Raw genomic sequence first — 23,414 nt, 5'->3', positions numbered from 1 at the left:
GAATTTCATGTTGTCTCAAGCTGATGATAGCACGTATTACCTTCTTTTTTGGAAATGCAGATGTGGTAATAGGCTGTTCCAGCCTTGATGAGTTCTCTCATCTATCACTATCATTAGTGCAGAAAAGAATTTATAATATAGTTAGATTGAAGAGCACATATCTCTCTCTCTCTCTCTCTCTCTCTATGCCTTGTATTTAGAGGATTAGACCGCGAAGGTACAGGAGAAATGTCTTTTTATATGCTTTCCTTTTTATGTAAACAAAGAAACCCTGGTTCCCTTTTGTTTGATATTTATTTTATTGTTTACATGCTGCATGTAAATAATCGAAAGCATTTTTTACTAATCTAGTTAGTGATTCATATCTTACAACCATATGACATTATGTAACTATATTCTGGCAAGATTTTTATTTTTATTTTTTTACTTTTTTCACAAATGGGTAGTGCCAGCACCCATTAATATGGTTGCAGGTAGTTGAGAAATGTACACGTTCTCAAGGAGAGAGCTGGATATCATTCGGCTATGCCCCTCAATTGTGCGGTTTTCACTTCATTCAGATCATAATCAGGCTTCAGTTCCACAAAGGTTTCAAAAGGCTAAAAAGGGAAGGTTAATACAGGTCCCTCGGTTTTCATCATCCATGGAATGGAGCTTCCCACTCTTGGGATGGCTGTTACATTACCACCAGGATAGTTGGTAACAAGGATCATTTCCCTGGACAGTCCCTCTTGGTTTCCATTCAGAATCCAGACACGCCCTTAGGTCCCTAGTTGGGCATTGCCTCAAGGAACATTTGTTGCACCCCCACCCAAGGGGCCCTTGAAAGGGAAGGCGCATTTCCATGGGAAGAGATGTGAACTCATTTTTTTATAGGAAATATGCGTTTATGCATGTATTTTGTGAGTCCCCACCACATATTCCCCATGGATATGGATATGTTTGTTTCACTCCTCTTAGGAAAGAGTTCATCTCTTCTATAAGAAAAGACCTCTTCATAGGAAAAGGGTGGACCGAGTACTTTGTAAACCACTTGGGCCCGATCACCTAACCACGCCTCCAAAAGGATGGAATTCCCCACCCACTGTGTCACTTGATGACCAAATGACCCGATCCAAATAGATCCGGATCAGCTTCATTTGGATCTCTTATGTCACCATAGCTGGTGAATATACACAACAAAATTTGTGTGTGCTCGCGCCTGAAAGTGAGACAACTCTGATGGCCACAGATTTGCAGGTTGGCGGCACGGCAATCATAGGTACAGCAGACTAAGATCATCGCGACCAGGTCTCAAGTTCTGAGTGCTGAATATTAAAACAAAAAAAAAAAAATTGGACAACAAACTCTATGAGATTTCCAGAGAGAGACTGCATATTTGAATGAAGCTATGCATTTCTACAAAATGAAATTGTTCGAGATGGCCTGTACATCTTTCCGCATACGATACAAAGAAAGCAGATACAAGCCACACGGATGACCCCAAGATTAATTACAAACGGTTGGGGGGGAAATACATTTATTCAGTGCAACCTACACCTGCCACATCCAACTTCTCATGACCGGCAGCTTATAAGTCGAGTGAGGCACAAATCCCATCCGGATGCTGACTGATCCTTCACGGAACAGTTGGACAGAAAACTAGCAGTTTATAACCCTATCATGTCGGTTAGATTTAGCTGTTGTCTCTGATGGTCTCCATATAATATGCTCAAGCTTGCTGCAGAATTGCTTATATAACTGCAGAATAGAATTTAGCAAAGCTGAGGTTACCACCGAGCTAATTGCCAAAGCGTGGGCTTTTAAAAAATTAGCATTCTATACACTTTACTATTAGATACTGGAAACTGATTCAGAAAGAAAATGGTATCCATGCTCTTTTTCCTTGTTTTTACATCAAAATTGTCATGCAATGCATGGCCCTCAAATGTCGGATAGTGTAACTGACCTTGTGATATTCAAGTGTGTCACCTGCTGCCTTTCGAACATCCACCATGAAAAGTGAAGGAGCGACTTCAAAGACCTGTAAAAAAGTGAAGCACTTCAATAGCTGGTATTTTCAATAGATGCATAATCCATAATAAATAGGTGAGTCGAAGGCTGTTTAGGCCAGCCTATGGTTTTGCTATCTGATGTGTCGAACATTTGCCAGGAGAAAGATGTTAATCAGTGGTCTGCTACGGCACAAGGATACAGATGTATCTGAAGACAGAGGAATTGACCACTTTGATGAAATGTTCCATTATCAGTAGAGTGAAACAGGATAGGTGGTCAGTTCCTTGAGCTTTAAGATATTAAACGTGCACTGTATTCCCTTGTTATCCAGCACACTTGCTAAAGCTGGTTTTCATAGTGTTTTTTATTTGTTTCTACAGTCTAGAGCCTTCCTGAAACTTCATAGGATTGTGCAAATCACCAACTGTCGACTTAATGCAAGATTACAAAGGAAAAATACCTCCAGTGCAATGGCAAATTGTCCAGCTTTATTTGTAGAAATTCCTTCTAGTCTCATCTGCAAATCATGATAGACTTTTTCAGTAGATGGACCGCAATGCCAAATGGTAATGGTAAAGCTAACAGAAGTCTTACAGACATCCAATGAACAATAAAGTGTACAAGGTGCCTACACTTAGAACATAATTACAGATTTGTGATACCACAATTATATAAAATTCACCCTGGTTCCCTAAGTTCTTCTATAAAGTAATACATACGCCAAACTGTGAACCTACCCATGCAACCAAGATTAAATATCAAGTTAGTAAACAAGAAAAAGGTCGCTTGTCCAGTAGAGAAGCTTTGAATTGCTTAGGTGTCACTAAAAACACATCAAAAGCCACATTTTTTCTCTTTTGGTGGTTTGCATAATGAAGTTTGGGAATCACTTGGAAGATTGTGTTATCTCATCTTCAAGGACTCACGGCCCTAACAACAAACGTAGCCACGATTATCAAATGCTAAATGGTGAAGATTTCAAATGCATCCTTTGTCACAAGAAAGGCTCACCACAAACTGAATTTTTGTGCAGTCAGCAATTTTAATGGACAAAATAACAAAGATTCCATCATCAGGTAATGCAGTATACACAGAGGAAAGCCTCATGTCTGGAGATGTGAAAAGATGCCTTAAATTGCAAAATGGAATTCCACAAGTTAAAGAGGCTATTAGGATCCCATATCAACCAAAAAAAGCCACCACGCATAGTCTTCATACTGCTTTCATGTACAATCTCTTTAATTGTCCTATTTTTGCAGCACATTGAAGCCTATAAAAGCATACTCCATTATATCAAGAAACTAGTCTAACAGAAGTCGCAGTAAAGGCAAGTACTTTACCATGGAGAAAGCATAAACATCGTTATCAAACTCTACTAACAGATAAGTGTCTCACCATAAGTTACGAAATTTCAAAGACTTTCAGCTTGAAGAGGAATCTTTGAATTATAATGAAATACATTTATAAGAATCCTTATACCTTCTAAAACTTTATTTTTCAAGAAAATTCTGACCAATTGTTGTCAAGGCACCCAACAAATTACAAAAGAGATAGCTTAAGTGGATACTTTGTTTTCAATAGTAATTTTAGGGAATAGTTATGCAAGAAAATTTTCTTAGGGATCACAATTTTCGTGTCACTTTGAAATTCTTTTATGTCTTATAGTGGCACGATGTGCATTGTGGCTAAAAATTATGACCATGCATAACCTGAGACCCTTGACGCTGTAAGAAAATGCATGATCTGCATTTTCATAATGTGCATTTTAGTAACCCTAGTAAAGTGCAAGCACAAGATCACCTTTTGCTAGTTCCCTCAAGTTATACTGAAGTTAACTCAGACCATTATAAGACTCTGTTTGGGAGAGGGTAGCTGGGGGTAAGAAATATGGAATCCATGAATTTGTAAAGACAACAGTTGGACTTTATGGAATTGGTAATTCCACTTGCATGTTTGAGAGTGATCTCAGTTATCTGGCAACATAATTGTCATTTCCTACATTAGGTTGTTCGGGTGACATACTTGTAAAGTCAAAACAGCTTGTGTAGCCATTGCTAGCTATGTCGTAAGGTAATTGTGGAGGCAGCCGGAGTAGCAGTTGGCATGAAAGTTGGTAATTACCACCACCTCATTAAAACAATTGGTTTGCGGAAACGGGTGGGTTTTGATGATGTAATGCCATGCCAGTTACTGTTAAAATATAAAGACTATAAATATATATATATATATGTACGTTTGCAATACCCGATAAGGGTAAATTGGTCATTTCCATTTTGCACATATTCTCCTTATGAATATGTTGTAATTATTTTTCTTTTTGTCTTTTTATTTTCCTTTTAAATTTCTTTTTCTTTATCCATTAGAGGGCCCACATAATAGACGTTGGGCCCCTCCAACAGTCACAATTGTGACCGTTGGAGGGGCTCCAACGTCTATATGGAGCCCCTCCAAGGCCTCCATCTCTTGTATTATAAATAGGGGTTCAACCCCATTGTATTCTCCAAGTTTTTAGCAAAAGCTCTCTTCTCTTTAATAAAGATCCTATATTATTTTCATGCCTTTGTGCATTTGTGATTTATTGTATGTATTGTGCATTTGTGCACACTTGTTCCAAGTGTTCTTCTTGTACCTTTGTGCACACTTCATACATTGAGAACTTAGTGTTCTTGTGCATATAATCTCGTTGAAGACATTTTCACATGGTATCAGAGCTTGATCTCTAAAAGAATTGCTTGTGTACTACCTTATTCCGGTGGTTGCCTCAAAAAGCGTGCTCATACTTCACTCGTGCATTTTGGCGTGGAAAGCTCTTGTAATCCACTTTTAGTGTGACACACCACATCAAGTGAGCTTAAAAAGACCCATTGTGGTAAGTGTCTCTACTCTTGAAGTCTTGTCTTTTCTCTCATAAGCTTCTCAATGGCGAAAAAAGATTCCTACTTTTCCCTTGGTTTCAAACTCAATGGGTCAAACTATCATGTTTGGGTCAGCAATATGGAGGCTCACATCAAGGGAAAGGTTCTTTGGGGTTACATCCAAGGTACGATCCCGGAGCCCGAACCAAAAATCACTATAATAGAAAAGGAGAAAATAAAAGTTCTTGATGGAGATGAAAGGACGAAAGCATTTGAAGAATATAGCAAAAAGCACAAAGAATGGGAGATGAAAAATTATAAAATTCTCTCATGGATCTTCTCTTCCGTTGAGACTAGAATCAATGCAAATATTTTGAAATTCAAAAAAGTGTCTCAAGTTTGGGAATATCTTGAGAGGATATATACCTCAAGAGATTTATCTCACAAGCACTATCTCCAAAAAAGGGCTTTGACCCTTCAACAAAGCGAATTGACCATTAGAGAATATTTCACCGAATTATCATCCATTTGGGATGAGCTTGATATGCTTAAACATAAATGAAGTGGGGAAGCCATTGAGCTTCGACACAAACAATTGGAAGAAGATCGGTTTTTTAACTTTTTAAACGGGCTTAGACCCAAATTCGAACAAATAAGATCTCTCTTATCCTCTTTCACTTCTCCACCTCTTGAAGATGTTCTCACTAAACTAAGTAGAGAAGAAACTCGATTGGGTACGAGTAAAACAAATCCAAGTGTTCTTGCTATGCCTCCAAACAAAGATGAAAATGAAAGAGCATATGCCGTGCCTTAGACCGAGGAATAACTTGAAGACATATAAGCCCCCGCATTTTAAAAAGTTTCAAAATCAAGGAGCAAAAGAAGATGGAGGCCAAAATAGAAGGTACCAAGGAAGAGACTATAGTAAGATTATTTATCATTTTTGCAAAGAATCGGGTCACATTAAACCGGTTTGTCCAAAATTGAAGAAAATGGTGGCCATGTCCACAACATTTCAACCAAATAAAGAGGAAGGACCATCCACAACCAACAATAGATCTCTATCACTAAATCAAATCATGGAAGCTCTTCAACCTCTGCTTAAGGGAACTATATCTAGGGCCATCATGTCAACCTTCTCTCCTACCGGTAAGATTTCTTGGCTTTTAGATTCGGGTGTCTCCTTTCATACGACTCCAAATGTTTTTGCTCTTTCCGAATACACAAAAAATTCATCATTTTCTTTTGTATGCTTCTCTTGAAATTGAAGGATTTGAAAAGTTTGAAAGTCAAAATTTGTCTATTCTTAAAATTAGATTTATACCTAAGTTAAATTTAAATTTTTTTCGGTCTCTCAACTATCAGACCATGGGTGTGCTATCAAATTCTCATCAAATAAATGTTGGATACAGGATCGTCAGTCCAGAAAGTTGATTGGAGAAGGCTCTAGGAAAGAAGATCTTTACTACATGAAATTTCTCCAAATTTCAAAACACTCTTTTTGTAACATTGCCCAACATAAAGATATAAATGTTTGGTATAAGCGACTTGGGCATCCCAATATTGTCAAGCTTTCTTATTTACATTTTGTTAAAGATCTATGTAAAGATGATTTCACTTGTAATGATTGCATTCTTGAAAAAATGAGAAGCTTACCTTTTAGACAAAGAACTATGTTTACAACCAAACCTTTTGAAATTGTGCATTCGGATGTATGAAGACCGGCACCCGTTGTATCTAAAGGAGGATTTGCTTATTATGTTATTTTTGTTGATGATTATTCTAGGTTTTGTTAGATATATTTTCTTAAGCATAAACATGAGGTCTTTGCATTGTTTAAGACATATTATATGATGATTAAAAATCAATTTAATAGTAACTTAAAGATTCTTAGAACCGATTTCGGAGGAGAATATCTTTCAAATGATTTTAAAATTATCTTGAAAATCATGGAATTGTTCATCAAAGATCTTGTCACAAAACACCTCAACAAAATGGTCTAGCCGAAAGGAAACATAAACATATTATTGAAACAACTAGAACTTTGCTTATTTTTCAAAACTTCCTAAAAGATTTTGGGTCGAGGCCCTTGCATTCGTTTATCTCATAAATCGTCTTCCTTCAAAAAATCTAAATAAAATTTCTCCTTTTGAAATTCTACATCAAAAGAAACCTGATTACAATAGGTTAAGAATCTTTGAATGCAAATGTTTTGTTCTTACTTATAAAAATGACACTCTCACCAAAAGTTATTCCTTTTGCATTTCTTAGATATTCTGAAACTCATTAGATGCTATGATGTTAAGAATGATAAATTATATGTTTCTAGGAATGTAACTTTTTTAGAAAATGTTAGTAGTTTTGAAGAATGTGAATCTCATAAAGAGAATATGGATTACTCTTTTTTGTTTAAGTTATTATCTAGAGATGATGATATTTCTAGCGATGATGAACTCTTATATAATGATTTTGGTGATAACGAAAATATAGATGAAAATAACTATCAGAGTACGATATTTCATATATGGGTTTGGATCTGGATCCAACCCATTGTGTAATCTGTCCAGCGTGTAATATTGGACACCTTTGTAAACACATGTGATATATAAGGGTATTCTTGTAAATCATGTATTAGGGTTATTACTTTATATTGAATAGTATCAGATCACGTCTCCCTCACTATTCATTAAGGGAATATGTGATCAGTTACAGCCCTATCTCTCTCCTCTCTGAGTTTTCTTGCTTGTGAACACATTTAGATGATTCCTGACATGGTATCAAAGCACATCTGACCCTAGGGTTGAGATCTTCTCCAGAAGGTGTGTCTCGAAAGGTCCTTTCCATCTTTTCTAAGTCTTCTTTCTCCTCTATACTTTCTGTCATTCTTTTCTTAAGGCTGTTTCATTTCTGCGTCTCTTTCTCTTCTTTATGTCTGTAACAGCAGATCTGTGTGAACAGATCTGGGTAGTTTTCAAGAAAAGGAAAGTTTGTCTTCTTTATCTCTGCAACAGTATATCTGTGTGAACAGATCTGGCACAGGTCTGGGTAGTTTTCAAGAAAAGGAAAGTGTGTCTTCTTTATCTTTGTAACAGCAGATCTGTGTGAACAGATGTGGCACAGATCTGGGTAGTTCTCAAGAAAAGGAAAGGTTGTTTTCTTTATCAGACGTATAACGTCTGATCAGAATTTATTCCTTATATGACGTCTGATATTTTCAGATCTGACGTCTCACACATTTAGATCTAACGTCTCATTGATATATCTTTCTCATATTGATTTTCTTCTTACATAACATCTGATACATTTAAATTTAGTGTTCAAATGTATTTTTCTCAAGTACCGTCTTATTAGCATTCTCCTCATTCTTTGTTAATCAGTGTCACTACCTGGATAAGTTTTTGTCCCATCTGTGTGTGCAGACTTGCAGATCTGTCCACACACTTCTGTCATATTATTGTCTGTTGTGTGCAGTGTTCGGATCAGACTCGTAGTCTTTAAAAAAAATGCACACGCAGATATTGGTTTTCTATCTGGTCATGGATTCCCCTTCCCAATCAGTTCTTTCATCTAATTTTTTTGGTCAACTCATTTCTGAAAAACTTACCAATTCAAATTTCTTGACTTGGAAAAAATAAATTCTTCCATTCATTAAGAGTTAAGGTCATTATGGACACCTGAATGAATCAATTTCAGCTCCCCTAGAATCTGTCATACAATAAACTAAGGACAGGAATGGGGCTGCCTCTATACAACAAGTACCAAATCCTAAATATGAGGCTTGGATGAAACGTGATCAAGCTGCAGTCGCTTTTATCACCTCTACTCTCTCTCAAGAGGTGTTGGTGGGAATTCCAGATGAATGTTCAGCAAAAGAACTATGGGACAAGTTGGTGAAGACCTATTCTCGGATATCAGAGGCCCGGATTTCATTTCTTCAGCGCGAATTTCAACTTATTACTAAAGGATCCATGTCTATAATGGAGTACTTGAACTAGGTCAAGAACATTAGTGATCAACTAGCAATCGTAGGATATGAGGTGGCAAATAAAGACAAAGTTAGGCAGACCTTGAATGGATTGGGGCCAGAATTTCATGTGCTTTCAACTTCATTGTTGTGTCTACCAGACTTATCGTCCTTTGAGGATTTGCAGACTAAACTGCTCCAATATGAGATGACTTTGAAGGGCATGTCACATGAGACTGGTGAGCAAGTTCTTGCTATTGGAGTCTCTTTTGGTCAGGGACGTGGAGATGGTAATTTTGGTGGTGGCAGAGGACGTGGGCGAGGTATTCAAGGTGGACGTGGATTGTTGCCTACCCCGAATGTTGCATTAAACTTCAATACAAAAAATGTACCTACATGTTACTTATGTAATAAGTGAGGGCACATCAAAGCCAACTGATGGCACAATCCACAGAATAAAGGAAAGTTTCAAAAGGGAGAGAGTTTATCAGGACGAAAGGAGAATTTATCGAAACTTGGGGAGATGTGAAGGAGCTTCTATTGGCCACGTTGTCTGAACTTAATTTGAAGCGAGATGAGAAAGGAGTGTGGTACATTGAATCAGGAGCAGCTACTCATGTCACAGGTAATGCTGGTAAGTTTTCTACCTTAACTCCCTATTTTGGAAAAAATAGCATTGTCACTAGAGATGGATCACACCATTCTATTGCAAATATTGAAAATGTTTTTGTCCCTTTGTCTAATTCTTTCCTTCATCTTTCAAATGTCCTCCATGCCCCAAATATTAAGAAAAATATTGTTTCAGTCTCCAAGCTTGTTGATCATACCAATTCCTCTGTTGAATTTACTCTGTCTTTTGTTTATGTCAAGGATCTACAAACAAAGAAGACATTCGCTAGAGGAGAACGGCGCAGAAACATGTATGTCTTCCAGGAAGATCCTTCTACTGCCTTGAAGTTGTCTCCTCAGTCTGTTTCATCGAAAAGTGTTTGTGTATTTAGTTTGGAGTCTTTAAATAAATGTAATAAGCCTAATACTTGGCATTCACGTCTTGGTCATTGTAGTCAAGTATTCGTTGAAAGACTTGTGTCTGATGGTCTTATTCCTGAGTCTAGCCTGAATTCTAAGTCAGATAATAAAATGTGTTCGAGCTATCAACTGTGTAAAAGTCATGTACTTCCTTTCCATTCAATAAATAAAAGAGTTTCAAGGCCTTTTGAAATTGTTTGTTCTGATGTGTAGGGGTCAGCCCCTGAATCTTTTAATTCTGGCAGTAGGTATTATGTTATTTTCATCGATAATTTCTCTCGCTTTACTTGGATATACTTCATGAAAAATAAATCTGAAGTCTTTTCCATTTTCCGTCGCTTCCATGTTTTCATTAAAACTCATTTATCCTGCAATATCCTACATTTCCAATGTGATGGTAGAAGAGAATATTCTTTTCGGGACTTTGTTAATTACCGTCAAGATACTGGAATTATCGTAGAGTATCTTGCTTGCATACGCCTCAACAAAATGGAGTTGCAGAACGGAAACATCGCCATATCATTGAAAGTGCTATGAGCATGATGCACGAAAGTAATCTTTCAATGAGGCTATGGACAGAGGCATTTCATTCTGTCGTCCACATTATCAACCGTCTGCCCATGAACATTTTGGACAATAAATCACCTTATTTCGTTTTGTTTGGCAAGCACCCTAATTATGATGAACTGAAGACTTTTGGTTGTATATGCCATGTTCATATTGACTCTTCTCTGCGTAATAAGTTTCAGGCTAAGGCATCCAAAAGCAGATTTGTTGGGTACGCAGATCATCATAAAGGATACAGGTGTTATGATCCTGTCAGCAGGCGAATAAAGATCTCTAGAAATATAGTTTTTGATGAAAATGATTTTGGAGATGAAAAGGTTGTTTCTGCCCAGACTAATATGAATACGTCTTTCTATTATCCATGGCTTAATGCAGGGCTATTTTCTGAAATAAGCAATAGTTGATCTTCCACCTATGTTCAAGGGATGTCATCTCAAGAAGAAAATAGAGGAGTGCAGGAACTTGCAGTAGAGATCCTAGAGCCTCCATAAATAAATAAGTTTGCTGGACAAGTTTATACGAGAAGAGAGAGGAACTTCTCTTCACCTGCCGATGATAATGAACAAGAAGTTCCTCACTCCCCTTCTCTCAATGACACAAATTATCTTGTTTGTGCTACAGTGGCACCTCCTGTCAGACGATCAGAAAGAGTTTGACATCCTATTGAAAGGTGGGTTAATTATGAGAATTTCACTATGGATTTTCAGTTATTCTTGTCGTGTATTGAGAAGGAGAGTGAGCCTAAGCATTTTCATCAAGCTATTAATTCCCAAAAATGGGTTCAGGCCATGAATGAAGAGATGGAGGCTTTGTATCAATGCCAAACATGGACCGTTATTCCTCGACCTTCAGATAAGAATGTTGTTGGGTCGCGATGGGTCTACAAGATCAAATATAAACCGGATGGGAGTGTTGAGCGCTACAAAGCCCGCCTTGTAGCAAAGGGATTCACACAGGAGTTTGGACAGGATTATGATGAAACTTTTAGTCCAGTTGTGAAAATAGGCATGATTCGTATTGTCATCTCATTGGTTGTAGATTATGGTTGGAGAATAAGCCAGTTAGATGTGAAGAATGCTTTTCTCCATAGAGACTTGAAGGAAGAGGTATACATGGAACAACCACCAGGGTATACAGAAAGGGATCCTAAGGAGTATGTCTACAAATTAAAGAGAGCACTCTATGGTCTGAAGCAAGCATCTCGATCTTGGTTTGAAAGTTTTTCCTTAGAGATTCAAAGACATGGCTTCCAACGATCGCAATTGGATCATTCTCTTTTTATCCTTCGAGATACGGGGCTTACTACTTTCTTACTGATATATATTGATGATATAATTATTACAGGAAATAGTGAGCACCATATTCAAGAGACTAAAGATCTTTTGAGTCAGAGATTCAAGATAAAGGATCTTGGAGACCTTTGATTTTTCCTTGGAGTAGAGGTTGATAGGACAAGGAGATAAGCTCGCTTTGACTCAGCACAAATACACCTTGGATCTATTAGAGAACGGTGGAATGAAGGATTGCAAACCCCTCGCTACTCCTAGTGTACTTAATCAGAAATTGAGCACACAAGATGGTGAATTGTATCATGATCCCACCAAATACCAAAGTCTAGTAGGGATGCTTCAATACCTCACCTTTATCAGGCCAGATATCACATATTCAGTCAATCAAGTTTCTCAATTTATGCATGAGCCAAGGGTTGGCTGGACACATGGATGCCGTAAAAAGGATACTAAGATACTTAAAGAGTACTGTTGGAGATGGACTTTTGTATACCAAAAAAAAGACCCATAAAGCCTGCTTATGACATCATTGTTTACTCAGATGCAGACTGGGCCGGAGATCCTGATGATAGAAAGTCAGTTTCAGGCTATAATGTTTTTCTTGGTGCTAATCTTATTTCCTGGAGTAGCAAAAAGCAGAAGGCAGTGGCTAGGTCTAGTATAGAAGCTGAATACAGGTCGATGGTTGTTGCTACAGTAGAGGTCACATGGATTAGACATTTGTTGATGGAGTTACGAGAGCCGATTGCTAGTTGTCTTCTCCTTTGTGATAACCAGAGTGCTATTCAGATATCTCTTAATCTTATTCATCACAGCAAGACCAAGCACATTGAGATTGACCAACATTTCATTAGGCAAAAGATTGAGGAAAAAGAGATTGAGTCCCATTATGTTCAAACAGAAGATCAGGTGGCCGATTTGTTTACTAAAGTGCTCACAAAGTGCAGATTCTGGTTCTTGAAGAACAAGTTGTCCATGGTCCAAAACCATGCACAACTTGAGGGGGGCTATTAGAGTACGATATTTCATATATGGGTTTGGATCTGGATCCAACCCATTATGTAATTTGTCCAGCATGTAATATTGGACACCTTTGTAAATACATGTGATATATAAGGGTATTCTTGTAAATCATGTATTAGGGTTATTACTTTATATTAAATAGAATCATATCATGTCTCCCTCACTATTCATTAAGGGAATATGTGATCAGTTACAGCCCTATCTCTCTCCTCTCTGAGTTTTCTTGCTTGTGAACACATTTAGATGATTCCTGACAATAACAACTCTTCTTATCAATCTATTGATCATCCTATAGAAGAAAGAACATCTAGTGACCCCATCACTTATACACTTAAGGATAGAAACAATTTTAGAAGGGCAATTGAAAAATATAGTGAATCTAGTAAACCTTCCTCAATAAATAATCTTCGTAGAACCGATAGAACTAGAAGAAACCCTTCTAGATTTATTTCTTATGAATCCTTCTCACCTAAATATAGAGCATGTCTTAGTGCTATCCATTCATATGTAGAACCTAGAAGTTTTAAAGAAGCCAAGAAAATGATAAAGTGGAGGGATGCAATGGATAAAGAACTTAGAGCTCTTAGGAAAGCCAAAACTTGGGAATATCAAGATTTGCTTAAAGGAAAGAAAATAATAGGATGTAAGTGTGTTTTCAAAGTCAAAACTAAAAGTGACGGGTCTCTTGAAAGATATAAAGCTCGTCTAGTTGCCAAGGGATATAATCAAGAATATGAGATAGACTACGATGAAACTTTTGCTCCAGTTGCGCGAATGGTTATTGTTAGGTACCTAATTACAATTTCATTGATTAAAAAATGGAACATATATCAAATGAATGTTAAAAATGCTTTCTTAAATGAAGATTTACGTAAATAGGTTAATATGGATGCTCCTCTGAGAATAGATGTGCCTAAAGGTAAATCTCTTCGCCTACGAAAAGCCCTCTATGGTTTGAAACAAGCTTCCAAGGCTTGGTATGATCGATTTACCAATATAATGGTAGAAAATGGATTTGTTTCATATTACACTGACAGAGCTTTGTTTGTCAAGAAATCTAAAAGGTATTGTGATTTTGTTATTATATATTGATGATATGTTGATCATAGGAGATGATGAATAGGAATCAAGAGTATCAAGTCTACTCTAACAGAAAAATTCAAACTGTCGAACTTACGTTTTGACATATTTTTTAGGCATTGAAGTTGCCTATTCTCACAGGGGTTACTTTTTATCTCAAACTAAACTTGCTTGCGAGATCATTGACAAGTCAGGCATTACAGATGACAAAATTTGTGAAACCTCTGAAATTGTAGGGACAAAGATGAAGATTGATGATGGGATTCTTTTAGAAGATCCTACTCATTACAGGCAACTTGTTGGATCATTAATGTATGTTAACATTACCAGGCTAGATATCTCTCATGCAGTGCATGTTGCAAGCCAATTTCAAGATGCCCTTACATCAGTTCATATGAGTGTCATTCTTCGAATTATCAGATATGTGAAGGGGTCCATAAATAAGGGGGTATTTCTATCTTTATTTTCTGAATTAAATTTGATAGATTATACTGACTCTGACTGGGGAGGTGATCCAAATAACTGTCACTCCACCACTGTTTTTTTGTATTTTTTTAAGTGAATCTTTGGTTTCTTGAAGATGCAAGAAACAACAAAAGGTGTTTGTCTTCTACGAAAGCTGAGTACCGAGGCATGGAAACTACAACCATGGAAATTATTTAGATTTGGCAGTGATTGAAAGATATGGGAGTTCGTGTTCAAGGACCTACAAAGTTATGATGTGACAACAAAAGTGCAATATATATTGCAAAGAATCACACATTTCATGAGTGCATGAAGCATATCGAGATAGACTGCCACTATGTTAGAGAATAATATCTAAAGAATGTCATTGATCTACCTTATGTGACATCAAAATACCAACTGGCGGATTTTTTTCACTAAGGCGCTTTGTTCTCCTAGATTCAATTTTCTTCTTGGCAAACTTTCGGTCATCACACCGTAAGTTTGAAGGGGATGTTAAAATATAAAGACTATATATAAATATATATATATATATACCTTTGTAATACCCGATAAGGGTAAATTGGTCATTTCCATTTTGTGCATATTCTCCTTATGAATATGTTGTAATTATTTTTTCTTTTTATTTTTCTTTTAAATTTCTTTTTCTTTATCCATTAGGGGGGGGGGCACATAATAGACGTTGGGCCCCTCCAACGGTCACAATTGTGACCGTTGGAGGGGCTCCAACGTCTATATGGAGCCCCTCCAAGGCCTCCATCTCTTGTATTATAAATAGGGGTTCAACCCCATTGTATTCTCCAAGCTTTTAGCAAAAGCACTCTTCTCTTTAATAAGGATCCTATATTATTTGTATGCCTTTGTGCATTTGTGATTTATTGCATGTATTGTGCCTTTGTGCACACTTGTTCCAAGTGTTCTTTTTGTGCCTTTGTGCACACTTCACACATTGAGAACTTAGTGTTCTCGTGCATATAATCTCTTTGAAGACATTTTCACAGTTACCACGATTCCTATAACAACTTCCTCTTAAACAATTTTGGTAGTTGTCGAATCCCCACCTCCTCGCCGACATCGTCCGATGGTGGGCTCCTAAACAGAGCCCAAGTGTCAATATGAACAGAAAACCCTATGGAATGGAATATGAACCATATGCAATAATAAGATAACTTGCTATTTTGACAAAATTGATGGAAACTAAGAAAACGCAATTAGGGCTGCACAATGAGCTGAACTAGCTCAGGCTCGTTCCATTTAAGCTCCACTTGAACTTGTCCGAGAAAATGAATGAGTCAAGCTTGAGCAAGGGCTGAAATTCGGTTCATATAAACGAGCCAAGCTTGAACAAGCAATCGAGCTCGGTTATCTCTATTATGCTCGGTATAAGTATTTATATAGGGCATCAGTTTTCATATATGTGTATATTCTGTTAATGAAAAGAACAACAAAAGTATTGTTATCCTAATGGTTAAGGCGTTTGGCCTTTACAAGGGTGGTGGGTTAGTTCAAATCCCACCCATCTCTTATTCTTTTAAAAAAAAAATCAAAAAGTTGTTCAGCTTGAGCCAAACCGAGCCGGTTACGGACAAAGAGTGCTCAAGCTCAGCTTGAGCTCGAGCCGAGCTTGAACATCCAAATTTATTTGACAAGCCAAGCCGAGCCAGCCCAAACTCATCTCGAACCCGGCTTGTGTGCAGCCCTAAATGAAATAAACATTTTCACCCTTCCAAAATAATGCTATCTCCTTCCGTTCATATTGAGACAGAAAGTGACTACTAAGATGCCCACATATTTGCGTATAAGATACTTGTTGAGATCAAAGTTTGGTTTCTGTATACAGTAACTCCAATGTGGATAGCATCACATATTACAAAGTGGCAAAATATTTGGCAAGAGTGAGATTACTGTCTTGTACTAAAATACTTGAGCATGTTATGAGTGTCAAAACATTACCTTGTAATTACGAGAACGAACTTTTAGGCCCATAGATTCGCCAACAGTTTCTAAAGTCGATATAATAACTTTGGCAGGTTTACGAGAAACAAATCGAGTTTGGCGTTTCACATAATCCTGCCAAAAAGATCATGTTAAAATATAGGAAATCGAAAATAAACCACTTCTTTCACATAAAAAAGATAGATCTTTCACACACAGCCCCACTAAATATTAAATGAAACAACAGAATAAGAAAAAACACTTCAATTCTTGGAAATTCCAACCAAGGGAGAAGCAATTCATAATGACAGAACTTAATTATGTGATTCAAAAAAAAATAAAGGTATATTCATATCACCAAAGACTACAAATTTCTTCATTCCAAAAGCGAGGTCATTTTCAAAGAAAGACTTTTCCATATTTTACCTTCACTCATTCTAAGAGCACATGTTTCACACGTTCACTAGTAACTGCACCAGTACAATATCAAGAAGGCAACAGGAAGACAAAAATAAACTCTGTTGGGAAATGTTCAGAATTATAAGTAATTTTAGGAGAGAAGGGTGGAGGAATTTTGATAAATTTCCTATAGTTCAGCTTGCTGAGTTGTAATTCAAAACAATCAGGTTTTGCTGAATAAAATCTAGTGTACCAAAGTTCTCAATGCAAAGTTGGTGACGGTTGCTGCATCTGGAGAAAAGTCCTGGTACCTAAACAATGCATTGCCCAACCATATCACCAAGCATGCTCATCCCTTTTCCCATATAAAAAAGAGGTCACTTATTATAGGTGAGGGGATACATCATCCCACCACAGACGATGGTTGAATTTATCTCCCTATGTCTAAAGGTCCTTTTATTTTTAAGAATGTCATTTTCATCCTCAATAATTTGGTTTTTTGTTTCCACTTGATTCATTATTACAATATGAATTGGTAATTCTACTCAGTATACCTAAAGGAACAATCATTAGGGAAACATATTTTAAATGCCAAAAATGCAGTGAACTTTATGTCAGTAATTTCCTTTACAGAAGTTGAATTCCTTGGTGGTTACTTGTGGCACTAATAATGATGTCATGCAACTGTGTGACATCATAAATTAGGACATTGTTCTTTTGACTCAAGTAAATAAATTAAAATAAAATCAAACAGGACTGATCACTCGAAGGCAACAAGACCAAATATTGAACTTTTACTAAGGAAATATAATCAAGGCAATTCAGACTTCTTTATAATGCAAAACAAACAACTAGAATGGATAAACTAAAGAAAAAGCAAAAGTGAAACGTGGTGGTTTTCCTTTTACCTGTCTTCGATCAAATAATGCTGCAAGATTCAGGCCCTGTGATAGGGTAATCATTTCAAAAGCATTCATTATCAGAGGACCCATGTCATCACCTCCTCTTTGTTCACGTACGTATTGATCCTGCATGATTCCATCACTTTAAATAAGAATATTCAAATAATCTAATAAGCAGATGCTTATTAAATATGAAATAATTGACACTTCTAACAATTAGCTGACAAATTGAACAAGATGCAAAATATGCATTAAGATGTGAAGAATACTTGCAGGAAAAAAGCTCAGGATTAAATAATTTTTGACAAAGATAACTTGAAGCAACATGTAATGATGAGAGACTGACCTCAAAGTCATCAAAAACAGCCTGAACATCATCCAAATTAACATTTTCGTCCTCACGATATCTGACAGCAACATAATTTTTTTGAAACCATCCATGATTCCTAATCTCTTCAATCCGAATTCGCTGCAAAATTTTAAACTTATTCAACATATACAGAGCCAGAAACAAAATATAAAGCAAATATAGTGCGAGAAACAATATATTAGGAGAGAGAGAGGGAGAATGGTAAAACCAAGTTAGATGCAAAAAAGAAAAGACCTATGGACTGTAGTATTTTTTCAGATAATGTGCATGATGAAAAGAGTTTCTGTTTGGATTCCGCCTTTTTCGGTCAGATTGGTCTCGGAAAGCCCTCCTCTCTGTCCAGGGGAAGTAGATACAAAACCTCATCTTATTATGATATTTCTTTTACCTAGTGCCATCTTCGCTTGGAAAAGCCGAGACTTCCATAAGCTATTCACTCTCCAAGACAATGCAATTTCGCAACCGGTCAATCATGCTATCCTTACCTTCCAACCAATCGGCCAATCACGCTATCCCTACCCTTCAACCAACCCCTTCGATTTAGCTTCTCCAGAAGTATATAATCTCGGTCCCTTACCTTGATGCCTACCACTCAATTTTTTTTTCAGTGATGGTCCGCAAAATACTGCTTTTTCTTTTTCTTCTAGTGGTGGTTCCACCGTGAAGCGAAGGATGGGAATGAGCGGAATCAATGTGTTCCAAATGCTAGCCTACAGATCGGATTTATTTTCTAGCTTGTTCTGCCTTTGTATTAATACCAACTTTAACTATTAGTCTTTCTATCTTTCTTGTGGGTTAACCGAAGGAGGGGCGAAGGGTGGGCTAGGTTGAAGTCATCCAACGGCACCACCATCAAGTCACACTTTCCAAACCATTTGCCAATATGTAGTGGAACTCTCTTAGCTACCCAAAAAAAATGGTTTTGCCTCAAAGTTCACCACCTTAACCGAGAATCACCTCGGAAGCGAGAAGAGAAACAAATCGGAAACAACTTAGGAATTGAACTGGAAGCGAACCAAGATTTGAAGGAAAAACGAAGAGGGAAGCAGCCTAAGATTTGAGTGAAAACGAATAGGGATTGTACAAGAAGCGAAAATGTAATTATACTTTTCCTAACTTACCAGAATATAAAATTTATGTTATCATTGACAAAATAAAACATGAATAGATAACATTAAAGATGATCTATTAATCTCAAAATTGAATCATATATGCAAGTGCAACCATTTAACAAATGCATCCAGTTGCAAGAATTTAATAATTAATACATCAAGAAAAATTTACGTTTCAAAATCGTGTAAAACACATAGCAATGAGTCAAGAACACATTTTGCAGCCTATACAATTTGCATAAATAAATCTTGCAGACTTTTACAATTTGCACAAATAAATGCTTCTAAGAATGAATAACAACAAAATTCATGTTTCAGAAAAATTTCAGTGGCAACAAAATTCGTGTTTCAGAAAAATTTCTCCATGGTATGTTATAACATATCCTAAGAACCAACACAAGGAAAAAAATTTAAGCATCAGAACAATTAAACTCATTCTAATACATAATCGGTACCCACCATCATAGGAAATCCAGCTATTTGATTTGTGAAACACAAAAAGGCATGCAGTTCATGTAGCACAGGACCAAGAAATAGCAGCAAAACAAAATTTAACATTGAAAATTTCAAGTACATTAACCACAAATCCAAGCAAAATGCACAATCACATAGCAAAATTGGAACTGCATTGATAAAGAGATTCAAATTTCAAATGCACCCACTACAAGAAAACAGAAAAAAAAAACACCCAAGAAAATTTCAAATGCACCCAAGAAAAAAACAGCACCCAGAGAGAGAGAGAGAGGGTGTAACTGATCCCTATGGTAGATAGAGTCGGAGATCGTCGGAATCGCCAGAGAACGAGAGACCACTCACAAATCCTAAAAACTCAAAAAACCCTCCCTGTTTCCCTCCCCTTGCCTTTTAACAAAATTTTCCACGAAGGACAATTTTGCCCTTCCAAACATAAGCTTTTTTTTGGCAAAAATAATTTGTAACAGAAAAAATTGTTCGAGCCTCAAAATACAAGGAAACATGATTCCCGGAGTTGAAAATCGTGTTTCCATCAAAAGAGAAGCTCGCTGCCCCCAAATTGGGAAGCACACTTCTCATTTAAAAAGGGTGCTTCCCCTAACGTTTTGTAAGCATCGCATTTCGCGCTTCTGAAATGTATTTCGAGGAAGCACGTTTCCCCATTTCTATGGACGCTTCCGATAACCCTGGCCCAAACCCAGTTTTACATTGAGAACGCGTAAGAAATCATGGACTTATCCGCATAAATGACATTGAGAAATGGGGGAAAGATAGTTTCCAAAATTTTCAAACTCATAGTGAAGGAGAAAAGAACTTCATAAACTCAAAGTCAATTTGCATCACATGCTGCTTTGCTTGTATCATATATTCTCGGTATGCAATATACAAGATTTATGACGACAACCACCTAGGGAACATTTGACTGACACACACCAAAACTTATAGGTTTTGTAAAATCCAAACTTTGGTAAACCCACGTTTATTACCAAAACCTGGATTTTTTAGGTGTTTGGATGACAAAACCCCATGAAACTGGGTTATCATAGTTTTTTCCTTTCTGGTCATGATTTTTACCAACCAATGGCTGGAAGATGGTCAGAGGGTGTTCTTCATGCCAAATGGCACCTCTTGATCATTTTCAGCCATTGGGTGGCTAGAAAACAGATGGAATACCATAGTCACTAGTATCTGTCTCAGATATTTCTTGGCAAGGGATTTTCTTTGGAGGTTTCAGAAGTGGTTTTTCTCAAGAAGATCCAGATATTTTAAAAAATAAAAAATGTAAAAAATAATAAAAATATAAGAAATAGAAAGTTTTAGTTATATTTTTCTTATAAAAATATAAATACACAGTTAGAAGGTTTTTAAATTATACAGAAACAAGGAATCAGAAAAATTATAAGAATTTTTTGAAAATATTGTGATATTAACACCACTATGTTATGAAGATTTTTTAAAAACATCATGATATTTTCACATTCTTATCAATTTTTCCAAAAAAGATGTTATTGCAATATTTTCTACCAAGTGGAAACAATAAAAAAATACAGCAAACACAAACAAATATCTGGTTATTTTTTACCACCTGACAGCCGGAAAACAACTTGAAAAGAAAACAAATGTCCTTTTCTGAGTGTTGGAGTTGGAAAGCAGAATATCCATTTAGAGAACCCCAAAAAATGTTTTTTTTTGCTACCCACTGGCTAGGTCACTACCTATGTCACATGGGTGCGGGTGCGGGTGCGGGGATTCGGCACTTCCAAAAAACCCGGGTGCGGGGGTGCGGCAGGGGCAAAAATGTAAATATATATATATAAAGGGGGTCAGCTGTTCTGACAGCTGCTGCTGCTGTCAGCAGCTGACAGACAGCTGCTGTCAGCAGCTGACCATTACTTTTTTAAAAAAAAAATCCGCAGCCCATTTGGGCAAATTTTAAAAAAAAAAAAAATCCAAAACAAGAATGGACCTAAATGATCCTGGGTGCGGTCAACGCACCCAGGATAGGGTTGACCGCACCCGGTGCCGCACCCGCACACGCACCCGCATCGAGTCGCGTCGACGCGGGTGCGGCACCATGCTAGCCGAATCCCTGTGACATAGGTCACTACTGTCTAGACTCTAACTAATTTTTCACCAGACAATAGACACAGTTTTGTGTCACTCAAATAGTACACATGACAGGGTTTTCCTTGGTTACCCCACAAAACACCAAAAGCATGGTTTTCAACATCATCCAATAAGAAATGCTCCTTATTAGTTTTCCACCTTCTGCATCCAGCCCAAATGGACTGCACTGACCAACAAAACGCCCATACTTTATACCAACGAAATTACCTACTAAGCAAAAATCTTCCAACTATGGGAGAGACTATTAGCAACTATTTCCTAACATAAAATGGCTAAAAAGAAAGTTTGAATCATCACTTCACATGAAGTAATATGCATAAACTTTATCCCAGCATCAGTGTGTATTGACTATAGATCATATCCCAAAACCTTTCAATATTCTAAACAGTCACTAGAACTTACAAAGGAAACTTGTTTCTCATGCCCTTTTATGTCTAATGCACAATCGCTAGAGTCATAGGTTAAAAGTCCAATTATAGGGAATAAAATGTATCCACTAACAAATCATCTTAGCAAGAAGCATAATTTTGTTAATTTCAATGACTGAAGATAAATGAAAGATGTCATCTCATCTAAGAACTAAGAAAAGAGAAACAGAACACTATTAAAAAGTTGGCAATAACAAAATAAAGTAGTTTACCAAATACTCACCGAAACAGGATCTGGATCCAGAATTTTCTGTATCAGTGATGTTGCTCCAGAGGAAAACCATGAAGGACAGGAAAACACTGCTGCATTGATCTGCAGAAGAACCAAACAGAAAATTGTTACACACACACATACAACCACGCAAGGAAGAGAAACAATCTTCATATGCAAAAAAACCTCATTCTCAAGGATTTGAGATTCAAGGCTCTCAAAGATCCTTAGGTTCATTTCCATTGGTGAAGGATCAAATCTTAAATACCTGGTTTCCAGACATTCTCTCTCGCTCTCTCTCATATGTAAAGGAAGAGAAACAATCTGGATATGCAAAGGAACCTCGTTCTCAAGGATTTGAGATTCAAGGTTCTCAAAGATCCTTGCGTTCATTTCTGTTGGTGGAGGATTAAATCTTAAATACCTGGTTTTCATCCATTGTTGATAATCTCTGTTATATATATATATATATATATATATATATATATATATATATATATATATATATATATATATATATATATATATATATATATTCACATGAATATGTATTTTTATATGTACTTTAGAATGTACTTTAGAATGTATTTTACGATATATCATATATTTTTGTGTTTTTTATTTACTGTTTTGTATTTTACCCCTTTTATAAGGGGTATTTCTGTCATTCTGGACTAGACGCTAGCCATTGGAACTAGCCCAACGGCTAGTTTTCTCCATTTTGTATATATATGGGGGTTAACCCCCTTGTTCAATTATGCTTCCCTTGGGCATTGTCGATTAATAAAATTATATTTTTTATATTAAATGTTAAGCCCATTAGTGGCTTGTGTGTGCTCTTGAGTGCTTGTTCTAGCCTTAGTGGCTTATGTGCATTATCCCATAGTGGATTTGTGTGTGTGCACTTCTTTCCTTAGTTTCATTACATAGTATCAGAGCCAATAGGTTCTTGATTCTATTGGTGGACCTTCATGATGATCGAGCTTCTTGGAGAACGTTGAAGCTTCAAATCTTCATCAACTCTCTCTCTCTCTCTCTCTCTCTCTCTCTCTCTCTCTCTCTCTCTCTCTCTCTCTCTCTCTCTCTCTCTCTCATCATGGAGAAGAAATCTCGTGTTGGTCATGCCCATCAAATTGAATGGATCCAACTATCATATTTGGGCTTTTACTATGGAGAATCACATATTATC

General features: G+C 36.8%; 1 protein-coding gene across 1 annotated transcript in view; it reads right to left on the bottom strand.

Moving 5' to 3' along the window:
- Positions 1-1,382: 1,382 nt before the first annotated feature.
- LOC149829499 (CBL-interacting protein kinase 24-like) overlaps positions 1,383-23,414 on the bottom strand; it is a 43,160-nt gene continuing 21,128 nt past the window's right edge. The window contains exons 10-16 of the mRNA XM_090015983.1: positions 22,238-22,327; positions 17,850-17,972; positions 17,510-17,629; positions 16,221-16,337; positions 2,456-2,512; positions 1,949-2,023; positions 1,383-1,740 (exon numbers count right to left, since the gene is read on the bottom strand). Coding sequence (XP_089872109.1) covers positions 1,642-1,740; positions 1,949-2,023; positions 2,456-2,512; positions 16,221-16,337; positions 17,510-17,629; positions 17,850-17,972; positions 22,238-22,327 — 681 coding nt within the window. The 3' untranslated portion in view covers positions 1,383-1,641. The remainder of the gene's footprint in view (positions 1,741-1,948; positions 2,024-2,455; positions 2,513-16,220; positions 16,338-17,509; positions 17,630-17,849; positions 17,973-22,237; positions 22,328-23,414) is intronic.

Source organism: Nuphar pumila, chromosome 8 (genome assembly GCF_984573655.1).
Source record: "Nuphar pumila chromosome 8, dmNupPumi1.hap1.1, whole genome shotgun sequence".
Lineage (NCBI taxonomy): Eukaryota > Viridiplantae > Streptophyta > Magnoliopsida > Nymphaeales > Nymphaeaceae > Nuphar > Nuphar pumila.
The sequence above is the reverse complement of the archived record's forward strand: the minus strand, read 5'-3'. Positions and strand labels throughout refer to the sequence as shown.